This window comes from Emericellopsis atlantica (assembly GCF_019669845.1).
Source record: "Emericellopsis atlantica unplaced genomic scaffold F5Z01scaffold_15, whole genome shotgun sequence".
NCBI classification, from domain to species: Eukaryota; Fungi; Ascomycota; class Sordariomycetes; order Hypocreales; family Bionectriaceae; genus Emericellopsis; species Emericellopsis atlantica.
This window is the reverse complement of record NW_025764717.1, coordinates 154,403-180,994: the sequence shown is the minus strand read 5'-3', so window position 1 is coordinate 180,994 and position 26,592 is coordinate 154,403. Positions and strand designations below refer to the sequence as shown.

The 26,592-nt window shown below is 59.0% G+C and overlaps 12 protein-coding genes across 12 annotated transcripts; 7 read left to right on the top strand and 5 right to left on the bottom strand.

Moving 5' to 3' along the window:
- Positions 1-487: 487 nt before the first annotated feature.
- On the bottom strand, positions 488-2,273 carry F5Z01DRAFT_687971 (putative MATE efflux family protein subfamily; the record flags this gene model as incomplete). The annotated part of the gene is made up of 1 exon (XM_046266031.1): positions 488-2,273. The coding sequence occupies exon 1, from the start codon at positions 1,958-1,960 to the stop codon at positions 488-490; it is 1,473 nt and encodes a 490-aa protein (XP_046117679.1). The 5' UTR covers positions 1,961-2,273.
- Positions 2,274-2,524: 251 nt separating this feature from the next.
- On the top strand, positions 2,525-3,752 carry F5Z01DRAFT_674637 (arginase family-domain-containing protein; the record flags this gene model as incomplete). Its single annotated transcript, XM_046265064.1, has 2 exons — positions 2,525-3,577; positions 3,624-3,752. The coding sequence occupies 2 exons, from the start codon at positions 2,525-2,527 to the stop codon at positions 3,750-3,752; spliced, it is 1,182 nt and encodes a 393-aa protein (XP_046117678.1).
- A 12-nt stretch (positions 3,753-3,764) lies between these two features.
- Positions 3,765-5,322, bottom strand: F5Z01DRAFT_681737 (fungal-specific transcription factor domain-containing protein; the record flags this gene model as incomplete). The annotated part of the gene is made up of 3 exons (XM_046265716.1): positions 3,765-3,796; positions 3,846-5,036; positions 5,115-5,322. 3 exons carry the CDS (start codon positions 5,320-5,322, stop codon positions 3,765-3,767), a joined length of 1,431 nt encoding a protein of 476 aa, XP_046117677.1.
- A 541-nt stretch (positions 5,323-5,863) lies between these two features.
- Positions 5,864-7,147, bottom strand: F5Z01DRAFT_656645 (putative glutathione S-transferase family protein). Its single transcript, XM_046263589.1, has one exon. The coding sequence runs from the start codon at positions 7,113-7,115 to the stop codon at positions 6,318-6,320; it is 798 nt and encodes a 265-aa protein (XP_046117676.1). The 5' UTR covers positions 7,116-7,147; the 3' UTR covers positions 5,864-6,317.
- A 558-nt stretch (positions 7,148-7,705) lies between these two features.
- Positions 7,706-10,522, top strand: F5Z01DRAFT_674634 (family 9 carbohydrate esterase; the record flags this gene model as incomplete). Its single annotated transcript, XM_046265063.1, has 1 exon — positions 7,706-10,522. One exon carries the CDS (start codon positions 7,706-7,708, stop codon positions 10,520-10,522), a length of 2,817 nt encoding a protein of 938 aa, XP_046117675.1.
- Positions 10,523-10,858: 336 nt separating this feature from the next.
- F5Z01DRAFT_623195 (Extradiol ring-cleavage dioxygenase, class III enzyme, subunit B) lies at positions 10,859-11,757 on the top strand (the record flags this gene model as incomplete). Its single annotated transcript, XM_046261306.1, has 2 exons — positions 10,859-10,898; positions 10,952-11,757. 2 exons carry the CDS (start codon positions 10,859-10,861, stop codon positions 11,755-11,757), a joined length of 846 nt encoding a protein of 281 aa, XP_046117674.1.
- Positions 11,758-11,798: 41 nt separating this feature from the next.
- On the bottom strand, positions 11,799-13,376 carry F5Z01DRAFT_636966 (amino acid/polyamine transporter I; the record flags this gene model as incomplete). The annotated part of the gene is made up of 2 exons (XM_046262251.1): positions 11,799-12,356; positions 12,408-13,376. The coding sequence occupies 2 exons, from the start codon at positions 13,374-13,376 to the stop codon at positions 11,799-11,801; spliced, it is 1,527 nt and encodes a 508-aa protein (XP_046117673.1).
- A 929-nt stretch (positions 13,377-14,305) lies between these two features.
- On the top strand, positions 14,306-15,305 carry F5Z01DRAFT_127248 (uncharacterized protein). Its single transcript, XM_046257536.1, has one exon. It carries the CDS (start codon positions 14,581-14,583, stop codon positions 15,100-15,102), a length of 522 nt encoding a protein of 173 aa, XP_046117672.1. The 5' UTR covers positions 14,306-14,580; the 3' UTR covers positions 15,103-15,305.
- Positions 15,306-17,120, top strand: F5Z01DRAFT_127236 (uncharacterized protein). The gene has a single exon (XM_046257535.1). It carries the CDS (start codon positions 15,509-15,511, stop codon positions 16,781-16,783), a length of 1,275 nt encoding a protein of 424 aa, XP_046117671.1. The 5' UTR covers positions 15,306-15,508; the 3' UTR covers positions 16,784-17,120.
- Positions 17,121-19,421, top strand: F5Z01DRAFT_127520 (uncharacterized protein). The gene is made up of 3 exons (XM_046257537.1): positions 17,121-18,095; positions 18,151-18,768; positions 18,822-19,421. Exons 1-3 carry the CDS (start codon positions 17,458-17,460, stop codon positions 19,087-19,089), a joined length of 1,524 nt encoding a protein of 507 aa, XP_046117670.1. The 5' UTR covers positions 17,121-17,457; the 3' UTR covers positions 19,090-19,421.
- An 18-nt stretch (positions 19,422-19,439) lies between these two features.
- Positions 19,440-21,427, bottom strand: F5Z01DRAFT_724349 (glycoside hydrolase family 16 protein). The gene is made up of 2 exons (XM_046266629.1): positions 20,973-21,427; positions 19,440-20,917 (listed from the first exon to the last, which is right to left on the bottom strand). The coding sequence occupies exons 1-2, from the start codon at positions 21,067-21,069 to the stop codon at positions 19,827-19,829; spliced, it is 1,188 nt and encodes a 395-aa protein (XP_046117669.1). The 5' UTR covers positions 21,070-21,427; the 3' UTR covers positions 19,440-19,826.
- A 3,990-nt stretch (positions 21,428-25,417) lies between these two features.
- F5Z01DRAFT_674628 (DHS-like NAD/FAD-binding domain-containing protein) lies at positions 25,418-26,469 on the top strand (the record flags this gene model as incomplete). Its single annotated transcript, XM_046265062.1, has 3 exons — positions 25,418-25,733; positions 25,835-26,175; positions 26,230-26,469. The coding sequence occupies 3 exons, from the start codon at positions 25,418-25,420 to the stop codon at positions 26,467-26,469; spliced, it is 897 nt and encodes a 298-aa protein (XP_046117668.1).
- Between the last annotated feature and the right edge of the window lie 123 nt (positions 26,470-26,592).

The following is a 26,592-nucleotide window of genomic DNA, read 5'->3' as shown; positions in this document are numbered from 1 at the left end:
CGTTATCGGACGAGAGCCACGAGGACCCGATACCCCCAGGAGGCGGCACACATGCCGTAAAGAGAAAGTCTGGCGCTCTATCTGGGGATAATGGCTGTTATCAGCGGATATTCTCTCCGTGTCTCTTATCTAGTGCGCCCGCAGAGCGTCGCCAATCGCTCGATGGTCGACCAATCAGCTTACACGCTTCCTGTGGGGGGTTGCATGTATCGGGCCCGCCCATATCGTGACACGGGCTTGGTAATAATAATAGTGATTTATTGATTTGAGTAGTCTGTCTATGCCTCTGTGGAAAGACATAGTCTGCAGGTGGTACGGAGTAGAGGGTTGGTGTTTGGGTGGCAGACTAGATTGGTGGTGATGATGTTCACCAGAGCAGATGACACTGTTCGTAGAGTCGGAGAGCAGAATGAAGACAGTCGAAAGGCGTTGTGAAGTAGACAAAACTCCAGTCGTAGAGAAAATTCTTTCAACTATATGCCCCTACCTAAATAGTGTTGTAGCCAACCACGACAACAGGCTCATCCTCCTCCTCCTTCAGCCTCTCCGCCGCCTTGTACACCTGCTTGTCCCAGTTACTCATACCCACGATAATCCACTCCAGCACGCCCACAATCGACAAGGCCACCAGCTGGCCCATCCACAGCCCAGACAGCCCCCAGCCGTGGAACGCCAGGTAGATACCACCAGGCAGGGCACCACCATAGTAGCTCACGCAGTTGACCAGCGCGCCCACCCACTGGCGTCCCATACCACGCAAAGCACCGCCACAGCTCCCATTCAGACCGTCCGCGATCTGGAAGAGGGCCACGTAGGGCATGATCTCGGATACGAGGGCGATGACGTCCTTGTCGTCGTTGAACAAACTGCCAATGTTGTGGCGCGTAGCCATGAGGACACTCAAGATGATGGTTCCAAAGACAACAGAAAGAATAGCGGCGCAGTGCGCCGACCGTCGTGCCGCACGAGAGTCGCCCGCACCTAGGAGGTTACCCAGTCGCGCGGACTCGGCGACGCCCAGGCCAAAGGGGATTGTGTTGATGATCTGATCAGCCGTCATGACGACCGATTGGGCGGCCAGGGGCAGCGTGCCCAGGCGTCCAGCCGCGAGGGCCACAATCTCAAAGGCCCACCACTCTGTGCCGACGTGGATGACGCCCATAAAAGCGAGCTTGGCGAATGGAATCGAGTTCTTGCACGCGCGGCGTAGCTGTAAACCGCCCCAGCATTCACTGCCCTCGACAAAGATCGCATAGGCTACCAACAGCAGGAAGGACAGCCAGTAAGATAGTCCCGTAGCAATGGGCGCGCCGTACAGGCCAAAGCCCAGCTCGTAGATGAAGAGATAGTTGAGGGCACCATTCAGGGGCGAGGTGATGAGTAGAGCGTAGGTGCCCGGTCGGTAGATGCCTTGTGCCTGCAGAAACTTCTTCATGCACTCAAACCAGACGTAACCGAGGCCACCGGGCGCCAGCAGCCAGAGGAAGCGTGCGCTGTGGTGGCAGATGGACTCAGGCTGACCGAGGGCGCGGAAGATGTGTTCAGAGGCGGCCCAGATGATGGCCACGACGGCGTAGAAGCCCGTCAGGACGAGCATGCCTCTCTGGAGCAAGACGCCCAAGTTCTTCTTATCCTGGGAGCTCGTGAAGCTGCTCGAGGCCAGTGTGTCGAGGGCGCTGGTCCCGCCCAGGGCGATCAGCCATGCCGTAGCCATGGCGAACATGTACGAAAAGGCTGCCACAGCCAGTGCTTCTGAGGAAAGACGCCCGACAATCAGCACGGAGACTGTCTGCAGGCTGTTCTGGAGCATGTACGCCAGGATGACGGGCACGGAGGCTTTGACGAGGAACCATGTCTCGTGCAGCCATTTTGTGTACTCGGCTCGACCGGTCGTCTGGCGAGGCGAGAGCTGAGGGATCAGAGGCGTCGACTCGTCCGGTGCACTTGTTGTTTCTGTCATTGTGTCGACTGTGTGGTGGTGAAGGGGGTCGAATAGAATACGTCTGCCGAGATGGTCTTGGACAGGAGTCCCGGAGAGGCGTCAGCCTCTTGAGGCTCTTATCACGGACATGACCAGACACCATCTTTGGACAACTTGCCGCCGCTGATACTATCTGATATCCCGCCGTCCGCTTATCGGTCGCTCCATGTGTCGACTGCATCACGTCAAGATCAGGGTCCGCCAAGACTGCATAGGCTCTGGCCCGATCCCATCGAGCGTCTCCACGATGTCCCCATATCGCCTGTCACTCCCTCCCACTAGCCGCATCTGGCAAGTTTGGCGCCTCGATATCTGATAACGACGGCGTCGCTGTTGAGAATTACCTCAAGCTTGCCCGTCAGTGACCGAATAGGGCAACTTTGACGCCTCGGGCGTTTATCACATCGGTTGGGGAAACATTCGTGGGGAACAAAGTGAGGATGGCAGCCAAGTCTCGCTTATAAAAGATCTCTAGATCCCTTCCATACTGAGTCTCCAAGTCTCTGACACTCACTCTCCTCCATCCCTCTCCAGTCCTCCACCATGCTCCAGAAGACCATCCTCGGGCTCAGCTGCGCGGCAGCGGCCATTGCCCACGGCAGCCATGACCAGAAGAACCTGGGCCCTCATCAGCAGCTCTGGTACAACAACCTGCCTGGCGACGGCGGCAAGCAGGCCGACTCTGTCTTCTCCGGCATCTCCACCTTTGGCCGCCTCCCCTACCAGCCATGCCTCGAGATGCCCGAGGTCGACTACGACATTGCCTTTATCGGCGCCCCCTTTGACACGGGCACATCCTACCGCCCCGGCGCCCGCTTCGGTCCCTCGGGCATCCGCCAGGGCTCGCGCCGCCTCAACCTGTACGGCGGCTACAACGTGCCCCTCCAGACGAACCCCTTCAACAGCTGGGCCAAGGTGCTCGACTGCGGCGACATCCCCGTCACCTCGTACGACAACGCCTTTGCCCTCCAGCAGATTGAGGAGGGCCACTTCAACCTGCTCTCGCGCACGCCCAACACGGACGGCGACAAGCGCGGGCCCGCCATCAAGGGCAAGACGCTGCCCCGTCTCATCACCCTCGGCGGCGACCACACCATCACCCTGCCCCTGCTGCGCTCCATCAACCGCGCCTACGGGCCCGTCACCGTCATCCACTTTGACAGCCACCTCGACACCTGGAAGCCAAAGGTCTTTGGCGGCTCCCCCTCCGAGGCCGCCGCCATCAACCACGGCACCTACTTCTACCACGCCTCCATGGAGGGCCTGCTCAAGAACGACACCAACATCCACGCCGGCATCCGCACGACGCTCAGCGGACCTAGCGATTATGATAACGACGGCTACTGCGGCTTTGAGATTGTCGAGGCCCGCGAGATTGACACCATTGGCACAGAGGGCATCATCAAGCACATCCTCAACCGCGTCGGTACCAAGAACCCCGTCTACCTCTCCATCGACATTGACACCCTTGACCCGGCCTTTGCCCCGGCCACTGGTACCCCCGAGACCGGTGGCTGGTCCACGCGTGAGCTGCGGACCATTCTCCGCGGTCTCGAGGACCTGAACCTCATTGCCGCTGATATTGTGGAGGTTGCTGTACGTTTTTTTGATACCCTCTTCGTGAACCATGCTAACAGGACAGCCTGCGTACGACACCAACGCCGAGCACACCACCATGGCCGCCGCCGACGTCCTCTACGAGGTCATGAGCATCATGGTCAAAAAGGGCCCGCTGAGCAACATGATTGGCAGCGGCGAGGACGAGCTGTAGGGGTTGCAAGCCCTAGAAGAGGATGATATTGTACTCTAGCTTTTCTGTGTAGAGTTAGCGCAACATATGACGGAATGAATGAGAAACACGTACCAAGCAGCTCGCTCGCGCAGCAACGTCCATTCACATCGTCCATCGCCCGTCGGATGCGCCACATGTCCTCCAGCGCCTTGCGCATGATCCCGACGTGCAGCGAGCCCAGACACGCCTCGAACTTGGCAATCTTGTCCAGCACGAACCCTTGCTGTTCGTGGCGAAACGCCTCGCAGCCCATGGTGAACAGTGGCATCGCCATGGCTACCCACGTGTGGCAGGACTGGTCCTGCGTCATCTCGCTGATCATGCCCTCCATCCTGTCCACCGCCTGGCGGATCGGCGCTGAGGACGAGGACAGCTTGTAGAGACGTCGGTACAGATGGACGAGTGTCGCCTGCTGGAAGATTTTGTGGCAGAGCAGGAATTCATTGGCCTGCTCGGGCGAGAGGGTTGTGCCAATGACAATGTGCGGCGCTGTCTCCTCATCACGGGCGATCATCTGCTCGAGCTTAAGGAGGAGATCAGCAGCTGCCTCTTCAGCCTCACCACGATCGGAACACCGAGTGGCGATGCGATCAATGTCCCGTAGTACGTGTAACAGTTCCTCGCTGTAGCCTAGAAATCCATCGATTCCCGGACTGTCGCCCACCTGCTGCTCCTCGTCGCCCCCATCACGCGAGAACTGCTCCTCGCCCTCAAGCGCAGGCACGTACGGCAGTGTCTCCAGCGCGAGGTAGAGCTGATACAGATGCCGCATCGCCGTGACCTCGCTCTGCGCATCATCCGACTGAAAGCGCCTATACGTCGCATTGGTGCTGATGAGAGCCTTGATGCCCTTGAGGTGCACCCGCCACGACGTCGTGCCCTGTCTCGAGGCAAAGACGTCGGCCAGGCACCAGATGAGGCACGTCGCCAGCAGCGCGGTGCTGGACTGGCCACTTCCCAGGGTCGACCGCAGCAGCGAGAGGCCCGAGGACTGCAGGTGGTCGAGGATGCGCGTCACCTCGGTGCCGTCAATGGCGCGGATGCCGCGCGACTGGAACCCGGCGGCGGCCAGCGCCAAGCAGGCGGAGAGCAGGTGAGGCGACTCGAGCGCGACGGGGACCAGGCCCCGTCGTAGGTCTGCGTGTATGGACGGGTGGACGGACAGGGAGGCGAGGATGTCGTCGGTGAAGTAGCTCAGCAGGCGCTGGTAGCGGGACGGTAGGGAGATGCCGTTGGGCAAGCTGCGCGGGAGGATGGCGGTGTCTGTGGCTTGGTCTTCTTGGGTCTTGACTTCTTTCTGGTTGTTGCTCTCCTTTTGGTCATTCCTCGCCATCCGACGACGAGGTCCTCTCTCAAGTTCAGCCGCCGGTGGTCGGCTGCTGCTGCTGCTGCTGCCGCTGCTCCTGAGGGACCCCCAGACAACCTTGAGCGTGTAGTCGCATTGTCGACGGAACGACGAGCACGGCCCGCAGATGGGCTGCCCCTCGTCGCATTTCCTCCTACGTCGTCGGCACTCCTCACACCCTAGGCGCGATCGTCTCACAGGCATGAATGAGCGGCGGAGGCGCAGACTAGGCGGGATGCGCCATCAATTGGCGAGGCGCAGAGTGTCAATCTTAGTCTTGAGCGCAGTCTTCAATTCTCTTGCATAAAAATGGTATGATGATTCTGAGCAGCGTGTGAAGCAGTCGATGAATCTGGTCGGCTTCTCACCAGGAAATGCCCTGACTCGGTTGGCCAGAGATAAGCAACCAGGTGTGACACACCGCGCCACCGAGAGGGAGATAACGACTGGGGCGCCGTTTAGCCGCGTGCAAGTCGTGCCCCCAGCATGGAGTGCGTCTTTCACGAGTCGATCTACGGAGTAATAATACTGATCGAAGATGTAATTCTTCCGATGAGGGGCAGCCTGATAACGTTTGTTTTCTATCAAGTTTCAAGATGATGCCACAACGTGGTTGACTGCATTAGCGCGTGGATGCGTGGACCGCGATGAGTTTCGACAATGACTAAAATATTGTCCAGAGAGCTGCATTAGCCTGCATGTCCATATCCAACAGCCGTCACACTTGGAAAATGATGAAATGGGTCTCGGTATCGACGTCGCAAGTACTCTAGGGTAGCCTGTCTTTACTTGGCAGGATTTGAGGCCACAGAGCATTTGACATGTTACCTCCGTATCATCGTATCAATCTTGGTGAAAATGCTTCCTTGATCTAGCCTGATTCATTCACTCCCGACATGTACTTTCTAGCCGTGCCTGAAGGCGTGGCGAGCGGCGCTGAGCTACGTGGGCGACTCCAAGTAATGAGCCACTCACAGCGGCCGCCGATTCCCAAAGAGGAAGCATGGCTTTGGGCCCTTGGGGGCTATAATGAGTAGTTGGATGAGCATGATAATTGCCAAGAGCCCCCGTCCAATTGTCAATTGACTCGTGCATCTCTATTCTATCAGATACTAAGTCTGGGTGATGCAGCAGGATCATGATCGTGCATCCGCCTCGTGATGCTACCACAGCTGGATAGTAGAGAGTCCGCCCTTGGGCTATTCCTCAAACTCTGCGTAGTACCTCCAGATGCCATTGCCGTACTCCTGGCGCCTGTCGCTCTCCATGTACGCCTTAATATTAGGTCTCTGTCCCACGGCCTCGTAGAGCGCAAACACCTTGTCATACTTCCCAGACGTCCTCAGCTCCTTCATACGCTTCGGAAAGGCAAACGACGTGCCGTGCACACACTGGAACAGCACCAGATCGGCATACGTAAACTGCCCACACTGCAGCCAGGGTCCCTCCCCAGACGACGACGAGTCGAGCACCCGCTGCGCCCAGCCGAGGAACTTGGGCAGCCGCTCGTCGACAAAGTTGGCCGCCCTCTTCTTCGCCTCGGGCTTCTGCTCCTCGTACGTCCACCCGACGGCAATCGGGTGGTGCGTGTCATGCAGCTCGGCGACGAATCCGTCCAGGAGCGTCAGGACAATCTGGTTCAGCTTCCAGCCGGCATCCTCGTCGTCCTTGGGCAGCAGACCCAGCCGGGGCGCGAGGTACTGCATAATGTTGGGTGTCTGGCTGATGACGTTGTCGCCGTGGACCAGGGCGGGCGGGGCAAAGACGGGAGGGTTCGTCTTGCCCGCGGCGTCGGCGTCGCCGGTCATGTGGTGCATGACCAGCTCGACGGCCTTGTCGGGGGACCGGTCCTGTGCGGTGTCCGTGTAGGCCACCTGGGCCTCCTCGAAGAGCAGGCGGATGAACTCGCCGCGACCGGGGAGGCCTGGCCAGTAGACGAGCTCATAGGCAGGGCTGTCGCCGGTCTTGCTGCGCTTGCTGTCTGGTTCGGTGGCCATTGTGTGTGTGTGGTGAGAGGCGAGTCGGTGTTGCAAAGGTGATGTCACGTCAAAGAGGGGGAGGTGTCGCATCATTTATATATAGGCGTGAGGCGGCTGAGTACGCCCACATGAGGCCGAGATGATTACACATCGGTGCATGCACCACATTTTGCCATTAAGCGTGAAGATTAAGTTGTTGCCTGGGATATCTAGAAGCCTTGGAATAGATGATAGTCATTAGGCCACATTGGCGCTCACACTCCAGGCTGCAGCTGGTCACACACTAGAGCCTCTACAGGGTAGGGCGCAAGCTCGCTGTGGCTGGGCAGTGGCTCGAGCTGTCGTGCGGCTTGTGGCTCAATGACATCTTCCATCTTGGCCAGGCACGACTGAAAACAAGCAAACACTGGCAAAAGGCCTCGCAATCCCAGCTCAAAAGACAAAAGGTCCTTCCTTAATAATCCAAAGCATGGTGGGTTCTTCGCCTTCCCCAGCTAGTGGCCGGAGCTCGCCGTCCCCGCGCGGCCCATCGACCGAGCTCCCTCTCTCCTCCTCCCCAACCTCCCAGCTCCGCGTCCACGTCGACTGTCCAGGTTGACGCACGTAGAATGGACTACGAAAAGAGAGGTCTCCTCCCCGAGGTCGCGACTATCCCGTCGAGACCTCAACGCCCACGCCACCCCATCCGCCGATCTCGCGTCATTCGGGTCGTCGCCTTGGGCCTCCTCAGCTTCATCCTCCTCGCCCAGTGGCAGCAGCTGTGGCACACGGAGCGCACCGCCCCTCGCTTGTCCGTCAGCAAACTCGAAGCCGACCTCGCGACGTGCAAGAAACTGCACACAAAGCCCAAAGACCCCGCAGGCCACGGACGCGAGACGAATGCGCGCTACGGCGATTGGAAGCCCACACTGATCCGAAACGCGACTATCTGGACAGGCGAGCCGGTCGAGGGCACGAGCGAGGCTGATGCGCGCGCTGGCAAGGGCTGGGCGTGGAGGCAGGGCGACGTCCTTCTGGAGAGGGGCCTGATCACAAAGGTGGAAGCCAAGATCTCGTCCGACAGTCTGCCCAAGGATACGATTGTGTACGAGGCTGCTGGGCGGCAGCTGACCACGGGCATCATCGACATGCACAGCCATGCTGGCGTCGATCCTCTCCCCCAGCTCGACGGCTATGCCGACTTTAACGAAGCCTCGGACAACCTGACGCCCTGGGCGCGTGCCATGGACGGCTTCTTCCCGCTCGATCCGCAGATTGAGGTCATCAAGTCCGGCGGCGTGACCACGTCCCTTGTCCTCCCCGGCTCTGCCAACAACATTGGCGGCGAGGCGCTTCTCATCAAGCACGCCGTCGGCCCCAAGGACGGGCGTCCCGAGATCAGCGCCGAGGCCATGCTGGCTGATCCGGAGCGCACGTGGCGGTACATGAAGATGGCCTGCGGCGAGAACCCAAAGTTCCTGCACGGCAGCCTGACATCGCGGCCACTCACCCGCCAAGGCGAGAGCTACGAGTTCCGTCGCGCGTTCGAGGAGGCCCGGGCCATGATCCAGAGGCAGGACGACTGGTGCGCCAAGGCGGACAGTGTCGGCGTCGAGAACATGGATGAGTATCTGCCCCAGACGATTGCGCTCGAGTCGCTGAGCGCCGCGCTGCGCGGCCAGGTCCACGTCAACGTGCACTGCTACACGATCCCGGACCTCGAGGCCATGGTGGACCACACCAACGAGTTTGCCTTCCAGGTGCGCGCCTTTCACCACGCGCACCAGACGTACCTCGTCCCAGACATCCTTAAACGCACGTGGGGCGGTCGCTTCCCGTCCAGTGCGCTCTTTGCCGATAACATGTACTACAAGACCGAGTCCTACATTGGGTCCAAGCAGGCTGGCAAGACGCTCTACGACGCGGGTCTGACGCCCGTCTACGTGAGTGACAATCCCGTCCTCAACGCGCAGCACGTGGTGTTTGAGGCGGCCAAGGCGTACCACTACGGCTTGCCGTATCATGCTGCCATGGCCAGCGTCACCACGGCGCCGGCAGATGATCTTGGGATGGGCCACCGTCTCGGAAAAGTCAAGCCGGGCTACGATGCGGATGTTGTCGTGTGGGACAGCGATCCGTTGAGCGTGGGCGCCACGCCCGTGCAGGTCTGGATCGACGGAAAGGAGCAGTTTGAGAACCCCTTTGAGCTGGACAAACCGATCAAGGAGCCGATGGTACCAGACGCGGCACTCGCCATGTCACTAGACGAGGCAGTGGAAGTTGAGTCGGACATTTTCTTCACCGGCGTCAAGAAGGTCCTGGTGGGGGACAAGGACGTCGAAGACTCTGGCGACGCCGGCTTCAATGTTTCCATCTCCAAGGGCCAGGTTACCTGCGTGAGGGACTGCGCGGCTGAGTACGAGGCTGCTGTCTCCTCAGGCGCCAAGGTGATTGACCTCACCAACGGATATCTCCATCCAGCATACGTCGGCTTCGGTGGCACCCTGGGCCTAAACGAGATTGACGCTGAAACGACCACCGACAATGGCCTCAACCCTCTGCACTTCTCACGCGCCATTGACGGCCTTATGCTCGACGGCAAGAAGCTCCAAGACGCCTTCAAAGCTGGCGTCACCCGCGCCATCTCCGCGCCACTCTTCACAGGGCGGCAGACGCACCACGGCACGTCCGTCGGCTTCAGCACCAACGCCAAGAACATACTCGACCCGGACGCCGTGTTCGCCGAGGACGTGGGCGTGCACTACACCTTTAACGAGGCCGTACGCGGCCAGGACAGCTACTCGGCCGCATTTGGCAAACTGAGGGACGTGCTGATGGCCACGGGCGGCATCGAGAAGGATCTACTGCCGTACGGCGAGGAGGCATTCCTCAAGCGCGTGATCGAGCTGGGCATGCCCCTCGCACTGACTATTGACAGCGCAGACCAGATCGCCACCGCGCTCCGCGTCAAGGGCGACATTGACGCGCTCAACACGGGCTGGCCGCTGCGTCTCGTCATCGTCGGCGGCGCCGAGGCGCACCTAGTAGCGGACGAGCTGGCCGCGCACGACGTCGGCGTGATCCTGTCGCCTCTGCAGTCGTACGGCGACACCTGGGGCGCGCGTCGGGCGTTATCCGGCGCACCACTGACCAACGGCACCAACATTGACAGGCTGGTCGAGGCGGGCGTCACAGTGGGCATTGGTCTGCGCGAGGACATGGAGGTTGTCTCGCTGGCGTTTGCGGCGGGGACGGCTATGCGGAATAGTAATGGACGTATTGACGAGCGGGCTGCTTTTGATCTGGTGGGCAGGAATATCCTCGCCATGATGAATGTCGACAAGCAGGATGGTGACCACTGGGTGGTGAGCGAGGACAGTCCGCTGGAGATTGGGTCGCGGACGAGGGCGGTGGCCTCGGGCGGCAAGGTGACCGTCTTTGCGTGATCGCTGGATAGTCTTACTGATGCTTATACAAGTATATCGAAGAATTCAAATCCTTAGACCCGTGCCATGTCCCGGTCGGCGCGCGGTGGGATGAAGATGGGGACGCGCGCGGTTAACCCACACACCGCCCGATTATCAATCGGACCATGCGGGGCCCACAGCCTCACCGTGGCGACAAGTATATATAAGTCTTGCGTCTCGGTAGATTCAAGTAAAGGGCAGCACACTGCCATGAGACTGTGGACTTCCGCGAGCATCGTAGCTGGGATCACTGCCTGGGCACTGTCAAGACGCTTCCTCACCACCACCACCACCACCACCACCACCATCACCAAAATGCCTCTCGCGCCAGTCATCGCCCTCTCTCATGGAGGAGGTACGTCCAAGCTTCATCAGACACAGACGCCAGTCACTGACAGATCCATTTAGGCCCCATGCCTCTCCTGGGCGACCCAGGCCACAAATCCATCGTCTACTCCCTCCAGCACCGCGTCCCCAAGATCCTCTCCCTCGCCACGTCACCCCCCAAGGCCATCATCCTCGTCACCGCCCACTGGTCCACCGCCACACCCACCATCTCCTCCGGCGCGCACCATGACCTCCTCTACGACTACGGCGGCTTCCCCAAGGAGGCTTACGAGGTCAAGTACCCAGCCCCCGGCCACCCGCAGGTCGCGCAGCAGATTGCCGCCGCGTTCGAGAAGGAGGGTCTCGAGGGCGTCAAGCTGGACCCCACGCGGTCCTGGGATCACGGCGTCTTTGTTCCCATGAAGCTCACCCGTCCCGAGGCCGACATTCCCATTGTCCAAATCTCCGTCCTCCAGGACGAGGATCCAGCGCGCCATCTACGCATGGGCCGCGCCCTGCACGCGCTGCGCGCCGAGAACATTGCCATTGTCGGCAGTGGCTTCGCGTCGTTCCACAATCTACGCACCATGATGGCCATGCGCAGCGGCCGGAGCGCGGAGAAGGAGCAGGTCATCAATTACTCGCGGGCGTGGAACAAGGCACTCACCGAGGTCGTCTCGGGGGAGGATGTCTGGCGCGGACTCGAGGGGTGGCGCGCGCTGCCGTACGCGGACATGATGCATCCGCCGCGCGGGGGCGAGCATTTCATGCCGTTGATTGTGTGTGCGGGTGCCAAGGCGCCGGAGGAGAAGGCGAAATGGTACGTGGATGAGTATCTGGGCGTGGATATATATACGTACTACTGGGGCGGGGAGGAGGTCGAGTAGGTCTACACATGTGTATTTATATAAATAAAAGACAGTTGAATTCAAGACGCGAACCAGCGCATCTTGACCCAGTAGATGACGAGACCTATGGCCCATAGCACGACCAAGACGAGCGCCTGCACGGGCGCAAACGTTGCGCCCCTCACAATGACGAACCCACTCACCAAGGCAAACACCACGGGGATGATGAGCAGGGGCTTGTACGGCCTCTTGAGACCAGGTTCCCTCCAGCGCAGGATGATGGCCCCAAGGACGGTGAGGAAGAAGAATGTGTACTCCCCCAGCCCGTTGAACGTCAGGAGCGAGCGAAAGTCGCCAAAGAGAATGTACAGCGCCGAGAGCACAATCGACAGCAGCACAGCGTTCACCGGCGCGTCAAAGGTGGTAGAGGACGGCGCATCATCAGGGCTGCGGTGTTTCAGCAGGCCAACCCGGCCAATGACGGTGAACAGACGCGGGAACCAGCCCTTGTTGGCCGCTGCGACGGTCATGCGGCCCACGACGAGGGAGTTGCCGAGGATGGACCCTGCGACGACAAGGCAGATGAGCACCGCGGCGAGAATGCCGAAGCGGACGCCCAGGAGGCGACTGATGGCTGTCTATGTTGTGTTAGATGAGACGACATTATGATCAAGAGAGGGCAAACGTACCACCGCCACACTGTCGCTCGTGGAGACGACGTCCCAGGGCAAGAGGATGTAGTAGGCCGCGTTGGCGACAAAGAAGCACAGGACAATGGTCGGAATGGCCGTGTTGATGGTCAGGGGCAGCTGCCTGCTCGGGTCCTTCAGCTCCGAGGAGATGTAGATGGCCTTGTCCCAGCCCGAGTAGGCCCAGAGGGCGCCGTAGATGGCGGTCGAGTAGTGGCCGAGCATCTCCCAGGCGCCGAGGTCCTGCCAGACGGTGCGGTGGCCGTCCGGGTGGATGGTGTCGCGGTACGCGAACCAGTTGCGGACGAACCAGTCGCGGCCACCAATATCGGTGCGGTCGGGCTGGCTGGTCTGCAGGACAACGACGGCGAGGCCCGCGACGACAACGAGAATGATGCTGGTGAACTTGGTGCCGAGAAAGAAGCGGCTGAGGTGGGTGCTGACGCGGGTGCTGATCGAGTTGGCGAGGCTCACGACGACGAGGACGAGGACGGAGAGGCCCTTGTGAGATAAGGCGTCGGCGCGGTCCGTCACGCCAAGGGCCGAGTAGATGCTCTCGACAAAGACGATGCTGAGGATGGCAATGGTCGCGGGCATGACGGCGATGATCCAGGTCCACGCGGCGAGGAACCCGGCCAGGTCGCCGTAGATGTACTGCAGGTAGGGCTGGACGCCGCCCTCGCCTTGGATGGCGGTGCCCAGCTCGGCGAGGGTGTTGGCGCCCGCCCAGGCGAGGATGCCGCCCGTGAGCCACATGACGAGCGCCATGGCCGGCGAGGGCACGTTGGTGTCGATGGCGCCGGGCGAGGTGAAGACGCCGCTGCCGATGACGATGCTGACGAGGATGCCGTAGGCGGCGGCGGCGCCAAAGGTCGGCGTGAATGTCTTGGACGGCGGGGTGGGAGGGGAGTCATCTTGCTGTGCGTCGGCGAGCAGCGGCTGCCTGGATGGGTCTGGATGCACTGGCATGTTGCTTTGCTTGCCGATTCCTTGTGCAGCAGCTTGTGTGATGGTAATGCGGCGCACCAACACCGTGTCGCTGCGTGGTGGTGGTGGTGGTGAAGTGAAGTGAGGTGAGGGCAAAATGAGGTGGTGAATCTGGTGATATCGTGATTGGTAACCCACTAATCTTGGATGACGCGATTAGAGGCTGCACTATCGGAGGTACATCATTAGGCCTTGTAAATACCGTGACTACTCATGTACCCGTGCTAAGACGGACACTGCGTACAGGGCCAATGCATATGACATATCGCAAGGATTACTCGTATTTTTCGAGCCTAGTATGTATGACAAGCCAAAATTAAAGATGTCACAAGACGCCTACACGTAGGTCACAAGCTCGTTGCGTTCAACACGGGGTCCTCCACAAAGCTCTGCAATCCACACATCGGCAACCCACAGAGATAAAACAAAGTTCTCTTAGTCTAGCATTATATATGGCGGGTATAATTAGTGATTTTGGCCTTGATGTCCATTGAGTGACAACTACATGGGTGTCGCCTGTAGGTCGACGGTGGCTGTGAGCGTGACGGTTTAGGGTAACCAATACACTAGAGCAGGCAGAAATCCAGCGGACTTCATCTCGAGCATCTCCATTCGCATGTTTCAAACATGAATACATGCGCCGATCGTCAGCGACTGAATACTGGTCAAAATCCTCACACTGACTCAAATTTAGGTCGCTACCAGATGCGAAGCAGAGCGCCAACCCAACGCCAGACAATTCAACGACCAGACCGGATCACATCGATCAAGCAATGCCGAGATGCGGCTCTTGTCGTTCCCCAGTATTGTTTCCCGCGATCTGACCGACGCCCCGGGTCCAGGATTGTCACGTTTCGACGCGTCGACCTAAATACGCGCGAAGAGGAATGCTGAGGGCCTGAGACATGCATCCCTCCATCCGACACGCATCCACCACGCTACGCTATGCTTTGACTCGAATGAGCGTACGTATACAGAAGACTTCGATTCAGCGTGCTACCCTGTACAGTTTAATTTTGTGAGAGCAGAGCGATTGTCAAGCTATTTGTCGCTGCCTTGAAGTTGCGGTCGAGTCATGGAGGCAGTCCTCGACCAAAAGGTTCTATACTGGGAATCTCACCATTGAGTGAGCACGTACTGGGGCAAGCAAGATTGCCTGCTTCTATCTCGCGAACATCAATTCGTGATGAATTCAACGCATCTACACGGCTTTCATCAACATGCTTCAATGGCACTCTTCATGCTTACGGGACTTCTCTCGGCGCCTCAACTGTGTCTCGCTTGCTTGTCTCACCAACGACAAGTAGATCATACAACAACAGAAAAGTCTCAGATCCGCCAGGGGTGCCGGCCGGAGAGCGGCGCTCGCTGGCCAGGGCACAACTTTTGGCAGTGGTCGGGGCAGGGCTACGCTGCTCCTGTGGCAGGGAGCTGGAGACGGGAGTTGCTTGTCGCCCTGGGCGTCCTCGCGTACAGCAATCTGAGAAATGAGCTCGAGCAGCTCGAAGAGGTATTCACTTCATGTCAAGGCACGGCTAAGCGACGCTTCCAAGCATCGTCCTCGTTGAAGAATGCGCTACTCTGTGTCCGTGTACAGCGCAGCTCGGATCGTGGGGACGGAGCCTCACCGGGAATCCAAGATTCGATCGACTCTTTACGCATATGCACGTTTCAAACCTTGTCACGAACTGGGAGCAAACAAGCATAGCGCATGCGGAGCCTTCCGGCATTCGATGCTCAGCTGGCTCAGGCACCGCAAGCCGCACCCGCCTAGGCCCAGACATGTCTTATTGCTACATTCTCCAAGCTGGCGGTCAACTTTACAGACGCATTCCGCCCACGCCTGCTATTGACGATTCCCTTGCCGGCCACTGCTCAGGCACGGCTGTCTTGTCCCTGCGATGCAGACAGCCCTCGAACGCATCCAGTGGCTATAAGATGGCCAGCGTGACCGACCCAAGAGGAAGCTTCTTTCTCCTCCATCTGCAGCGCAAACACCTCAGAGCACTTTGCTTCGTCCATTCACTCGTTCAGGACAGTCCCGTCGCTTTCGCACCCACTCTCCTTCACTCGTTTATACCACCCACTTACACCAACCTCAACCACCTTTCAAGATGAAGTACGCCTTTGTGTCTGCCCTCCTGGCCGGTCTGTCCCAGACCGCACTCGCCCAGACCTCGTGCCTGGACAGCTGCCAGGTCGCCGACAATGCCTGCCGCACGGCTCCCAACGCCAACCTGTCCACCTGCGCCTCCAACCTGGCCGCGTGCCAGGAGAGGTGCCCTGCCGTCTCGCCCATGTCCTCCTCGACACAGGCCCCCGTCGCCACCCACACGCCCGACGTTGTCGAGGAGGTCGTCGTCGTCTGCCACGTGTGCGAGGAGGAGGCGGCCAAGAAGAACGCGCAGTGCAAGGCCGAGTGCCAGATGAAGGAGAACGCGTGCCGCACCGCCCCCGGCGCCAACCAGTCCACCTGCTCCTCCGAGTACGCCGGCTGCGAGGCCCACTGCCCTCCTCCCACCACTGTGCCTCAGCACGGTGACGAGTGCGCGACCAAGTGCATGGACGCCGACAACAAGTGCCGCACCACACCCGGCGCCAACCTGTCCACCTGCGCATCGGACCTCGCGCGTTGCAAGACATCCTGCCCTCAGCAGCGCTACCAGCCCACGCCGCCTCCTCCCGGCCCCACCCACGGTGACTGCCACGAGTGCGCCGGCAACCAGGACCAGTGCCGTGCCCAGTGCCAGGCGGCCGACAACAAGTGCCGCACCGCCCCTGGTGCCAACCTGTCCACCTGCGCGTCTGAGCTTGCCGGCTGCGAGGCCAAGTGCCCTCCTCCTCGGAACGGCCAGGAGTGCGCCGCCAAGTGCCAGACCCTCGACAACGAGTGCCGTACCAAGCCCGGTGCCAACCTCTCTACTTGCGCCTCTGAGTTCGCTGGCTGCAAGTCCAAGTGCCCTGCTACGACTCCCCAGAATGGCGAGGAGTGCGCCGCCAAGTGCCAGACCCTCGACAACAAGTGCCGCACCGCCCCTGGCGCCAACCTGTCCACCTGCGCCTCTGATCTCTCCGCCTGCAAGTCCAAGTGCCCCGTCCGCACCATGACCGCCATGCCTCACCCCGTCCCCACCAACAACAAGGTCGTCGTGAACAACAACAACAACAACAATGGCCAGCAGTGCACCGTCGAGTGCGACACCGTCTACACAACGTGCTGCGCCGTGCCCGGTGCCAACATCGTGTCCTGCGGCCAGGACAAGGAGGTCTGCTACGAGCGCTGCCCTGCCGGTGGCCACAAGAACGGCACCGTCTTGACGGCTGGCAGCGAGCGCATGCAGCCCGCCTTCATGGCTGTCGCCGCTCTTGGTTTCGCCGCCCTCTTCTAAGAAGATGGTGTGATGTGCTGCTCCAGCGTCGGTGCTGGGCGGCCCAGTTCAATTCGTCTGTGTATGGGATTAGGTTAAGGAACTAGCGTCGGGTGAAGTAGATGGATTCAATAGCATTATTTGAAGACATGGTCTTATTGTACGAGCTGTCTGTCTGTCGTTGACTGATGTATACGAGTGAATGATGCCCTAGATGGTAGGTTACCTGACCGGCATGAGGAAGCTCAACGCGCTCATGGTTGCTTGTCAAGACCAAGCTTCTTTGTGGCCATGTTCATGCAGTGACTGGAATACATGTCTGCAACTCTCAGCTTTCCCTTCAACAAAACGGTGTCGAGACTCAGAGAATGATAGGCTTGCGAGGGCTCAATCTCTGCCGGACGTCTTCGTTCTTACATGCATGTCGTGGTACAGAGATAGGTCCAATATCTGGCCACTCACTGCGCGACCCTTTTTATTAATTATTCACCGACCCGGGACAAACGCAACGCTATGCAGGCGTATGCAGCTATCATAGGCCGCGTCGTGGATACGGTCCACCGCCGGTCAGCGTCGTAGTCGTGCAGATCGTCAAATTATGTGCCGTGCTGACGTCTGGTGTGAAAAGCAATAAGAAACCCCATCGGGCCATCTACCATGATCCTCACGCATGATCACGTCCCTGAGCAGCCGTCATGTTCGCCAGACTCATCCCCCTCGTCGCCCTGCTCGTTGTAGGCGTCGCGTACCTGTTATCAGCCCAGCACGATGAGCCACGCCCGCCCTACATCCAGGGCAGCAACAGGACGGCTCTCTTCCTCGCCAACGAGGAACATGGACTCGCCAACGTCTTCATCGCCACGGCCTTTGCCATGCTCGAGAACCACCCAGACATCCAAGTCCACTACGCCTCCTGGGACAGCGCGCGGCAACGGGTGCACCGCGCAGCGTCCTTTGCTCGCGAGACCAACCCGGACATCGTCTTCCACACGCTCACGTCCATGAACTACCGCGAGGCCGTCGAGGCGCAGGGCAAGAACTTTACCAACGTCATCCACGCGCCCGCCAGCGCCGGCATCGCCCACATCAGCAAAGACATTCAGACCTACCTCTGCCCCTGGGAGCCCGCGCAGCATCTCCAGCTGTACGACGAGGTCGGCGCCCTCATCGACGACGTGGACCCAGCCGTCGTCGTCGTCGACAGCATCTTCCGGCCCGCCATTGACGCCACGCGCGACAAGCATCGCCAGCACGCCATCCTGACGCCCAACACGCACGTCGACAACTTCCCGGCCATCCAGCCGTACGGGGGCATGTTCTGGAAGTACCCAGCGTGAGTCGTCCCCCTAGATGTATACAAAGAACCTTCTCAGTATCTGACCACCCAGCATGTCGTCCGGGTTCTCATTCCCCATCCCCTGGCACCAGATCCCCGAGAACATCTACCTCAACGCCCGCTTCATCTACAGCATCATGGCCGGCTCGTCCATCCGACGCAAGCAAGCCGTGCTCCGTCAGCACGGCCTCAAGGACCCCATTGACTTTATGCACCTACACCGCCCCGACGTTCCCTGGATCACCATGCACACCGAGGACGCGGCCATCCCCGTCGACGTCGTCCCTGCGAACGTCACCTCCGCCGGACCCATCCTCGTGCACTCAGCGCCCGCAGAGCAGCAGGACCCGGAGCTCGTGGCCTGGATGAAGAGGGCGCCGACGGTGTTGATCAACCTCGGCAGCTCTGTTGTATACGACGACCAACGTGCGCGCGCCTTTGCGGAGGCCATTGCCAACGTCCTCGCACGCTCCGACGTCCAGGTCCTCTGGAAGTTTAGGACCTGGGGTGTCATGTCCGATGACTACCTCGACGCGCTGAAACCTTATGTGGGCGATCGGGTACGCCTGCCCACCTGGCTGGCCGCGGATCCGTATGCGCTGCTCGAGTCTGGACATGTCTCTGTGTTTGTGCACCACGGCGGATCGGGCTGCTATCACGAGGGTATCTCGTAGGTTTTCTCGCCTTGTGCCGCTGCTGACTGCTGACTGACTGACCTTATAGTTCCGGCGTCCCACAGCTTGTCCTGCCCCTCTGGGCTGATCTGTACAGCTTCGCTGCTCTGGCGGAGACGCTTGGCGTAGGAAGCTGGGGCTGCCGACAGACGAGTCCCGAGTGGACGTCAGAATGTCTGAGCGAGAGCCTGCTCAAGGTCATTGGGGATGACAACATGCGTGAGAAGGCGTCCGCGCTGGGCGAAAAGGTCAGGGCACGGGGCAAGGGGCGGGATATAGCTGCAAAGGAGATTGCCAAGCTGGCGTATGTAAAGTGATGGGGACAGCTTTGTCTTCACTCACATAATGATAGCGCAGTTTGTTGATCAACAGCTATGTCTCTGCATGAGGGGGTGTTGTGCCTGAATTCGACCAATTTGGCATCTTCAGTAGCTCCAATCACCCGTACAAGACGGATCGTCACCGTCAAAGACGTGTCAGACAAGAAGGCCCTTCATTAATCGCAGACTCACCGCAGAAGTTCCCGAGACCAACCGCCGTTGTGCCCAGCCGCTAGGCAAGCCATACGACCTCTTGGCCAACAAGGCTGTCGCTTGTCGGAGATTAAGCTTCACAGACACACACACCCCAACCAATCAACATAAACGCCGGTCACACGAAGCACGCACGTAGGAACAGTCAATCAATCAAAAGTCGTAAGTAAAAAGGCTTCGACGAAAAGCCATGCTCAGCTATCTAACTCCCCCCCAAAGAGAGTATCCAAAAAAAAGCAAACCGAGAAAACAGTCGCTTGTCATCTAACACGTAGCATCTACCCGTGACTGAGTTGTCCGTCCGTCCGTCCGTCTGCTGTTGTCAGGCCCAGCGCGTCAAGCGACAGGACCCTATTAAGGGCCCGGAACAGGTGCGCGTATGTAAAAAAGAAAGCCCCGTAAGCGAGCCCATGCTGGTTTTGTCATGCTACATATATCCTGTCGTAACTATGATGGAGAATGTGTACAGCCAGAAGAGAAGGCAAGAACCAAAAAGAAAGCAAGCCCCCGCTGTAATCCGCTTAGAAGAGCTGGGCAACGGCGACGGCCGCAGCACCGGCAAAGGCGACACGGCCAAAGTTGGCGAGGACGCCGGCAGCGGCACCAGGCGCGTCAGGGACGGTGCTGGGCTCACCAGCGGCGGTGGTGGACGTCTCCTCCGTCGTCTCGGTGGTGCTGGAGGTAGCCTCCTCGGTGGGAGTAGGGGTAGCGCTCACGGTGGTCATGGTGGTGACAGAGGTGGAGGTGGCCTCGGCGGAGGTCTCGGAGGTGGAGGTGGTCTTGACAACGGTCTTGGTCTTGGAGGCCGACGTGGTGGTCTCCTTGTCATCCTTGGAGTCGTCCTGCTCGTCCTTGGAGTCGTCGGAGGACCCGTCGCCCTTGACCACCTTGATAGACTCGTAGGAGCCAGTGTGGTCGGTCCAGACGTACTCCTTGATGTCGTCGGTGGTGGGGGCATCACCGCCAGCGTAGTCGACAATGGAGATGGACTTGTAGTAGGCGTTGAAGGGGGCCTTGTCGAAGTCGGTGTAACCACCCGCCCACTCGACGGTACCCTTGGCGCTGTTCTTGCCGCCAGCGACCCAGGTGCCTATCTTGACCTCCATGGGGGTCTGGGGGTAGCGGGTGCCGCTCTTGGCCTCGTCGTAGGTCAGGGTGCGGACAACCTCGCCGTCAATCTCCCAGTTGATGCGGTCCTTGGTCCAGTCGAGCGAGTACTTGTGGAGGGTGGTCAGGGGTTTGGAGACGGGGTGGTAGGCGCCACGGTCGTAGGTGGTGGTGTCGCCCTTGCCAAAGTAGTTGCTCTGGACCTGCTCGTTGTCGCCGCCCACCCACTCCCAGTCAATCTCGTCGAGGTCCGCCGACTCGAAGACGAGCGAGGTGACAATGCCCTGGCCGGCGGCGGCGATGAGCTCGACGTCGACACGACCAAAGAAGATGCGCTTGTGGGTGGCCATGGTGGGCGCGTTGGACTCCTTCTCGATGGAGAAGATGGCACCCTTGCTGTCGTAGGAGACGGTGGTGCCAGGCAGGCCCTCAAAGGCGCTGCACGCGCCCTTGGTCCAGTCACAGCTCACGCTGTTCTTGCCAAAGGCAGCATCAGGGCTGCATGCTGTGTTTGTTAGCAGCTGTTCCCTCTGAGCGGCATGACTGGAGGAGAAACATACTCTTCTCGAGGGGGTCGCAGTCAGTGAAGGTCTGGGCGGAGACCATGCGGGTGGCAGCGAGGGCCACGATGGCCGAGGTAAGAGCCTTGCTGAACATGATTGCTTTGTGTGACGAAGTCTGGTGTATGAGGAGATGAGACGACTGTTTGTTGCTGAAGTCGTTTGAGATGACAAGGCGCAAATCTAGTAGCAATGTACGTTGTTGATAGGCGAGCTGGCACGGAAGCGAGAGAGTGCGTAGCTGCTATTAGCGAGTGACTGGAAGAAGTTGGAAAGGAGCAAAGAAGGAGAAGCAAGCGGGCTCTTGAATGCTCAAGAGTGAGATGATATTATAGCCAGATACGAACGTGGAGAAGGATCAACGGGAGGAAAGAGCGAGGCAAGGGGGAGGACTGGATGCGGCGTCATGTTTTATTATGGCCCGCGTGCAGCACAAGAGGATGACCATGTCTCGGACGGTGAGGGCCAGCCTCCAGCCTCCAGGCGGGCCCAGGCGGTGTCAATCTCAGGCCGAGGGGGCCCACGTCCCTTGAAGGGGGCTAGACCCCTGCCCTCGTACCTGAGCAGTTGCTGCTTCTGATCATTCGCCGCCTGTCCGGCGCGGTGATTGGCTCTTGGCGGCTCGTCCTAGACGCCAAGACGCCCAAGCCCCCCTGGGAGGAGACGCTGAGCGAGGTGCCACTCTTGGCACGTCAGCCCAGCCCGCCAACGTGCCATGCTCGTACGAGAGAGCGAATCTGGTCCGTCCGTCCGTTACGGTGCATGGCATTTCAGAGACAGACAATGACAGGATAGGCGCACATTTGCGTTCAGCGCCTCTCCATGGCTTTGTGCGCCTGCCAGCCTTGATGGGAGCCAAAGGGGCACACACAAACAGATACTAGCAAAGTCAGAAAAAGTTCGCGTCCTGATGCCGCGAGCCGTACGGAGCACGCACGGAGTGATGAGTCCTGGGAGCCGGGCATTCTGGAGAACAATGGCGGGGCAGCGGACACCGCGATCATTGCTAGGGCAATGATGTCCAGGGCTCTCCAGTCTCCAGTTACGTGTCAGACGCCAGATGCAGGCGACCCCTGGCCTGGGGTTTCGAGTAACGAGCCTTGCTGCATGCACGCGCTCATTCACGGCTGCATCTGAGGGACAACGCAATTTGCAACATGCCCTCTTGGAGGAAGGCTCACCGTGAATGAATGAATCTGCTGTCCGCAATGGTCCCATCATTGTCGTGTCGTCAACGCTCGAGGAGGATTGCGCGTCAAGACCACCGTTATCTGGCGCCAGTCGCTGCTCCGTATCCGCTAAACCGCAAACAGCTAGAGCGGCTATCGCCTAGCGCCAAGGACGGACACCTCTCGGTTCCACCAGCCCGCCGAGAGCCCAGCCGACCCCTTTCACATCTTTCCTTTTTGGGCATGTCCCTCGAGCGTTCCCAGTGAGACAGGCCAACAGGGAGGCATCACTCAGTGTTTACGGAGTAGTATCCAGCATGGCACCGCCACTACCACAACACGATGCAGATCCCCTCGTCCACTGATCCATTTCTACATCTATGGCTCCGTATACGAGACGATCTCTTGAGGCTGCCCAAACGCCGCACGTCACGACAATCCATACTCAACTACTGTGTCCGCGCGACGTTGGCCAAGATGCGGATGTGACTGGCGTCTCTGGGCGCGCTCGTATCCCGTGGGGCGCTGGAAATGACTCCCGCGTCGCTTGCTGGCCTTCATCTCACTCTGCAGCCAAATGCCAACGGGCAACGGGCTGCTGACTGTCTTCAGCCCGTCGTAGGAATAACTGCGGTGTTCCGGGTCCGTCATGGACGGTGCCAAATTGAAAGTCCAGAGTCAGACCAGCTGAAGGCCTGAGGACTGGAGGCCCTTCCAGCCCTACGACCCGCAGCGCAGTATCGATGCTCAGCCTCCCACCTCACCTATGAATTGATAGATGCACATGTATGCAGCGCTGTCTGGTGACCAGTCGCACACAGATCCGGCACATTCGTCCCATGCCAATTTTTCCACTCCCGTCATGAGATCATAGCCGTCGCCCATCACGGATATTAATTATGAATGGTGTATCCGGACGCCGAGCGCGAGCTCTCGCCAAGCGTTCCCCCACCTCGTGTGCTGCCGCTCGCTTCGAGATGGAACTCCAGTTTACCCATCCTATTTTTAACCCACCCGCATTCCCACGACCGACAATATTTCTGTTGTTTTTTTCCCGCTCATGGCAAAATGGAGAATGCGCCTCGTGTCGTCTCGGCCCCTCCAGATCCAGATGACGACACAAGCCACCCACTGGAATGCGGGAGCAGCTCAACAACGCGAGCACCGGTTGTTGCCGGGGCAGAGAGCCTGGCATTCAGCTAGCTAGTCAGTGTCGGTCAGACAGTCACCACATGACTGCGATGCTTGTCACGCCGCTAGACGAGGCTGCTTGGCTTGGCTTTCATGCTACCTACATGACACGACATGCCAGGACCCCAGGTCACCCTGTAGGCGACCGCGATGACACGCCGCACAGCAGTCGAAATTAGAAATTACGGCAACACACAGACGGACGGACGGACGGACAGCTGCTGGCGGCCAACAGGCAAAGGCTCGTCCAATTCATCCTTTTGATCAACGAAATCGGGCTTTCTTGGGCAAATCATTTTTTGCGCCCCCTTTTCTCACTTTGACCTGCCCTGCTCGGCCACTTCCGCATCTGTGCGTCTGATACACACCTGCATCAGATTCACCAGTTGCCCCTGGGCCCTGCGCACGTCGCCTCGAGGATCGACCTGGCTCCCGCACGGCATGATACCAGCAGACGCGCTTTGTGCCTGGAAAATAGGGTTTCTGGAACGAATGTAACCGTCTGTTTGGGTTTCTTCTTCCCACGATGCCCGCATGCGCCGCGCTATTGCTGTCCGCTTGGAAATGGTGGTTTCATAAAGGGCAGTGTCTGAGACAAGTGTCTCTCAACACGTACGCAGCGTCGCTTTCAAAGGTTTCAGTATGCTCACCACAAGCTTAGCCTCTGTGTCAGATGCGGGCGCTTGGTTCCAGGCTCTGACTCTACAGTTCAAGCTTGACATACCGTTTAGTGCCAACGCAGTCTCGACACGACAACCGATCTCTCGAGTCGCACTTGTTCTTGACAGCCAGAAGCCTGGCATAGTTCGCGCCGTACGATATCTCCTACCAGAATCCCTCCAATGCATCCATTTACGGTGCGCGTGAGCAGTGGCGTGACAGTGGACACACGGCGACAGGAGAGCAGAGGCTGGCCGTGTGCCTCTTTCATGTGTGTGCCACTGTTAGGCGCTAGCCCATCGCCTGTCGACTCTTATTCCGGGTTATGTCTTTGCGGATCATATCAACGTGTTCAGCGGACGGAAAGCCGTCCCAGACCCGAGCCACCCAAAAACGCGACATTGCAGGGTTCAGCGCTTTGTCAAGGCGCTGTGCTCCGCGTTGGCGATCTCGCGTCTGGTGAGCGCCGGCGGATGGTATGTCTTCCATCTTTGCGTTGCTTTGCTCACAGTGATTTGGTGACAATGGACCGCTATCCTTGGACAGATGTGCCAGACATTTTTGCGTTTTCGAGAACCTCGACAGGTACCAAGCTTGTCATTGATGTGCCCTTCTCGCGGCACTACTACACCATACTCCGTCATTGCGTTGACAAGTAACATCTGGGAACCCCCCCTCTGAAAGCCAACATTGCTCTTGTTCATGCTGTAGGGTAGTTGCGCATGACGAGTGCTCTGGCGGGACCGCACAGACATATGCAAGCACGTACGATAACACTGCTACTCCGCCCAGCGCAACATTGATGGAATATTACAAGTTAAAGGCTCGCTTCATATTTTATCAGGCAATGTCTGTTCCTACTACGTGTACACGATGGACGCACGTGCATGTGGGCTCCGAGCACCAACCCCATCTGCCTACCCTGCATCAATTCACCCACTGCGCTCACGCACCGAGTGTCAACCTGCATCACCCGCAGCAGAACCCGCATAGCTTCGTCGATCATGGACTGATCTAAACGTTCTAGACCAAAATGAGAAGCACATTGAGGGGAATCTTCAATGGCTTGGCCAAATTTCCCCCCCACGAGACCGTCTCCAGGACGAACAAGACTACGTATTGAGAAACGTCTCGAGGAACATATGCAACACGGCTTGCTTGGTGTCAATTGGGCGGTGCTCCAGCTCGGTGGCCATCTTGGCAGTTCTTGAAGTAGAAGAAGTCCGTCCGTCCATCCAGGGACGATGCCGGACCGGGAACTTGGGGGAAAGTGTCTGTTTGTCTGTCTGTCACCCCCCTCTCGTGTTCGCGGGCGCAGCTGCAGCCATGCCCTCCCGATTGCGACCGCCGTCTCACTTTCACGTACTTCCTGACGCATCCACCATCAACAAATCATCGTATCCCGGGGCGACTCAACCAAAAACCATGTCATCTGATGTAACCGCCTTCCACGCAGCGCTGCGCTCGTCCACGCGCCTCCTCGCGCTCTGCGGCGCCGGCCTGTCCGCGTCGTCCGGCCTCCCCACCTTTCGGGGCGCCGGTGGCCTCTGGCGCAACTACGAGGCCACGAGCCTGGCCACCATGCGCGCCTTCAACACGGACCCGGGCCTCGTCTGGCTCTTCTACGCGTACAGACGGCACTTGGCGCTGCGAGCAGAGCCCAATGCGGGCCACTTTGCGATGGCGGAGCTGGCCAGGACGAAGCAGGATGAATTCATGTGCCTGACACAGAACGTGGACAGTGAGTGATATAAGGCGTCTCACGTATATACATACTGCAAATACGGACGCACGCAGTCATGTAAATCTTCAAATTGGCTGACAAACCTCACACACACAAAGACCTATCACAACGAGCCAACCACCCGCTGGATCAATTACTACTGTTGCACGGCTCCCTGTTTGACATCAAGTGCTCCAACGCATCATGCAGCTTCACCCAGAAAGACAACGTGGACGACCCCTTGTGTGAGGCATTGGCGCCTGCCGCTCGAGACTTTCCTCCCGGTGAGCCAAATCCGCTGCTGGACCCGTACCACCGCATCAAGCACGTGTCGGAGGAGGAGCTGCCCAAATGTCCCTTGTGTAAGACGGGGCTACAGCGTCCGGCGGTAGTGTGGTTTGGCGAGGATCTCGATTTTCGGACTCTGTCCAAGGCGGAAAAGTTCCTCAAAGACGGAGTGGTATGTTTCTTTCGTTCTTGCTGAGAGGAGACGTATTCTGACAAGAGACCCCAGGACATGATCTTAGTCGTGGGTACATCAGCACAGGTCTATCCCGCTGCAGGTTTCATCTCCAAAGCCAGACGACGAGGGGCACGCGTGGTGGTTGTCGACCCCAAAGCGCGAGAACACAACGAGACGTATGGCTTGCAGGAGGGCGACTTTGCGTTCGCGGGGGATGCTGCTACGGTTCTGCCGGAATTGCTGGCGCCGTTGATAGGGAAGATGAAGGAAGATGGGACGTTTGAGAGGTAGCTGGGCAGGACATGGCATTGTAATGTGTAATCTTCAGGGGGGGGTCAAAAAGGGGTGTTGGGTTGTTGCTGCGGAGGCTGTGTGGCGGAGGAGCATGGGTTGGCTGGCATTGGTCTATAAATC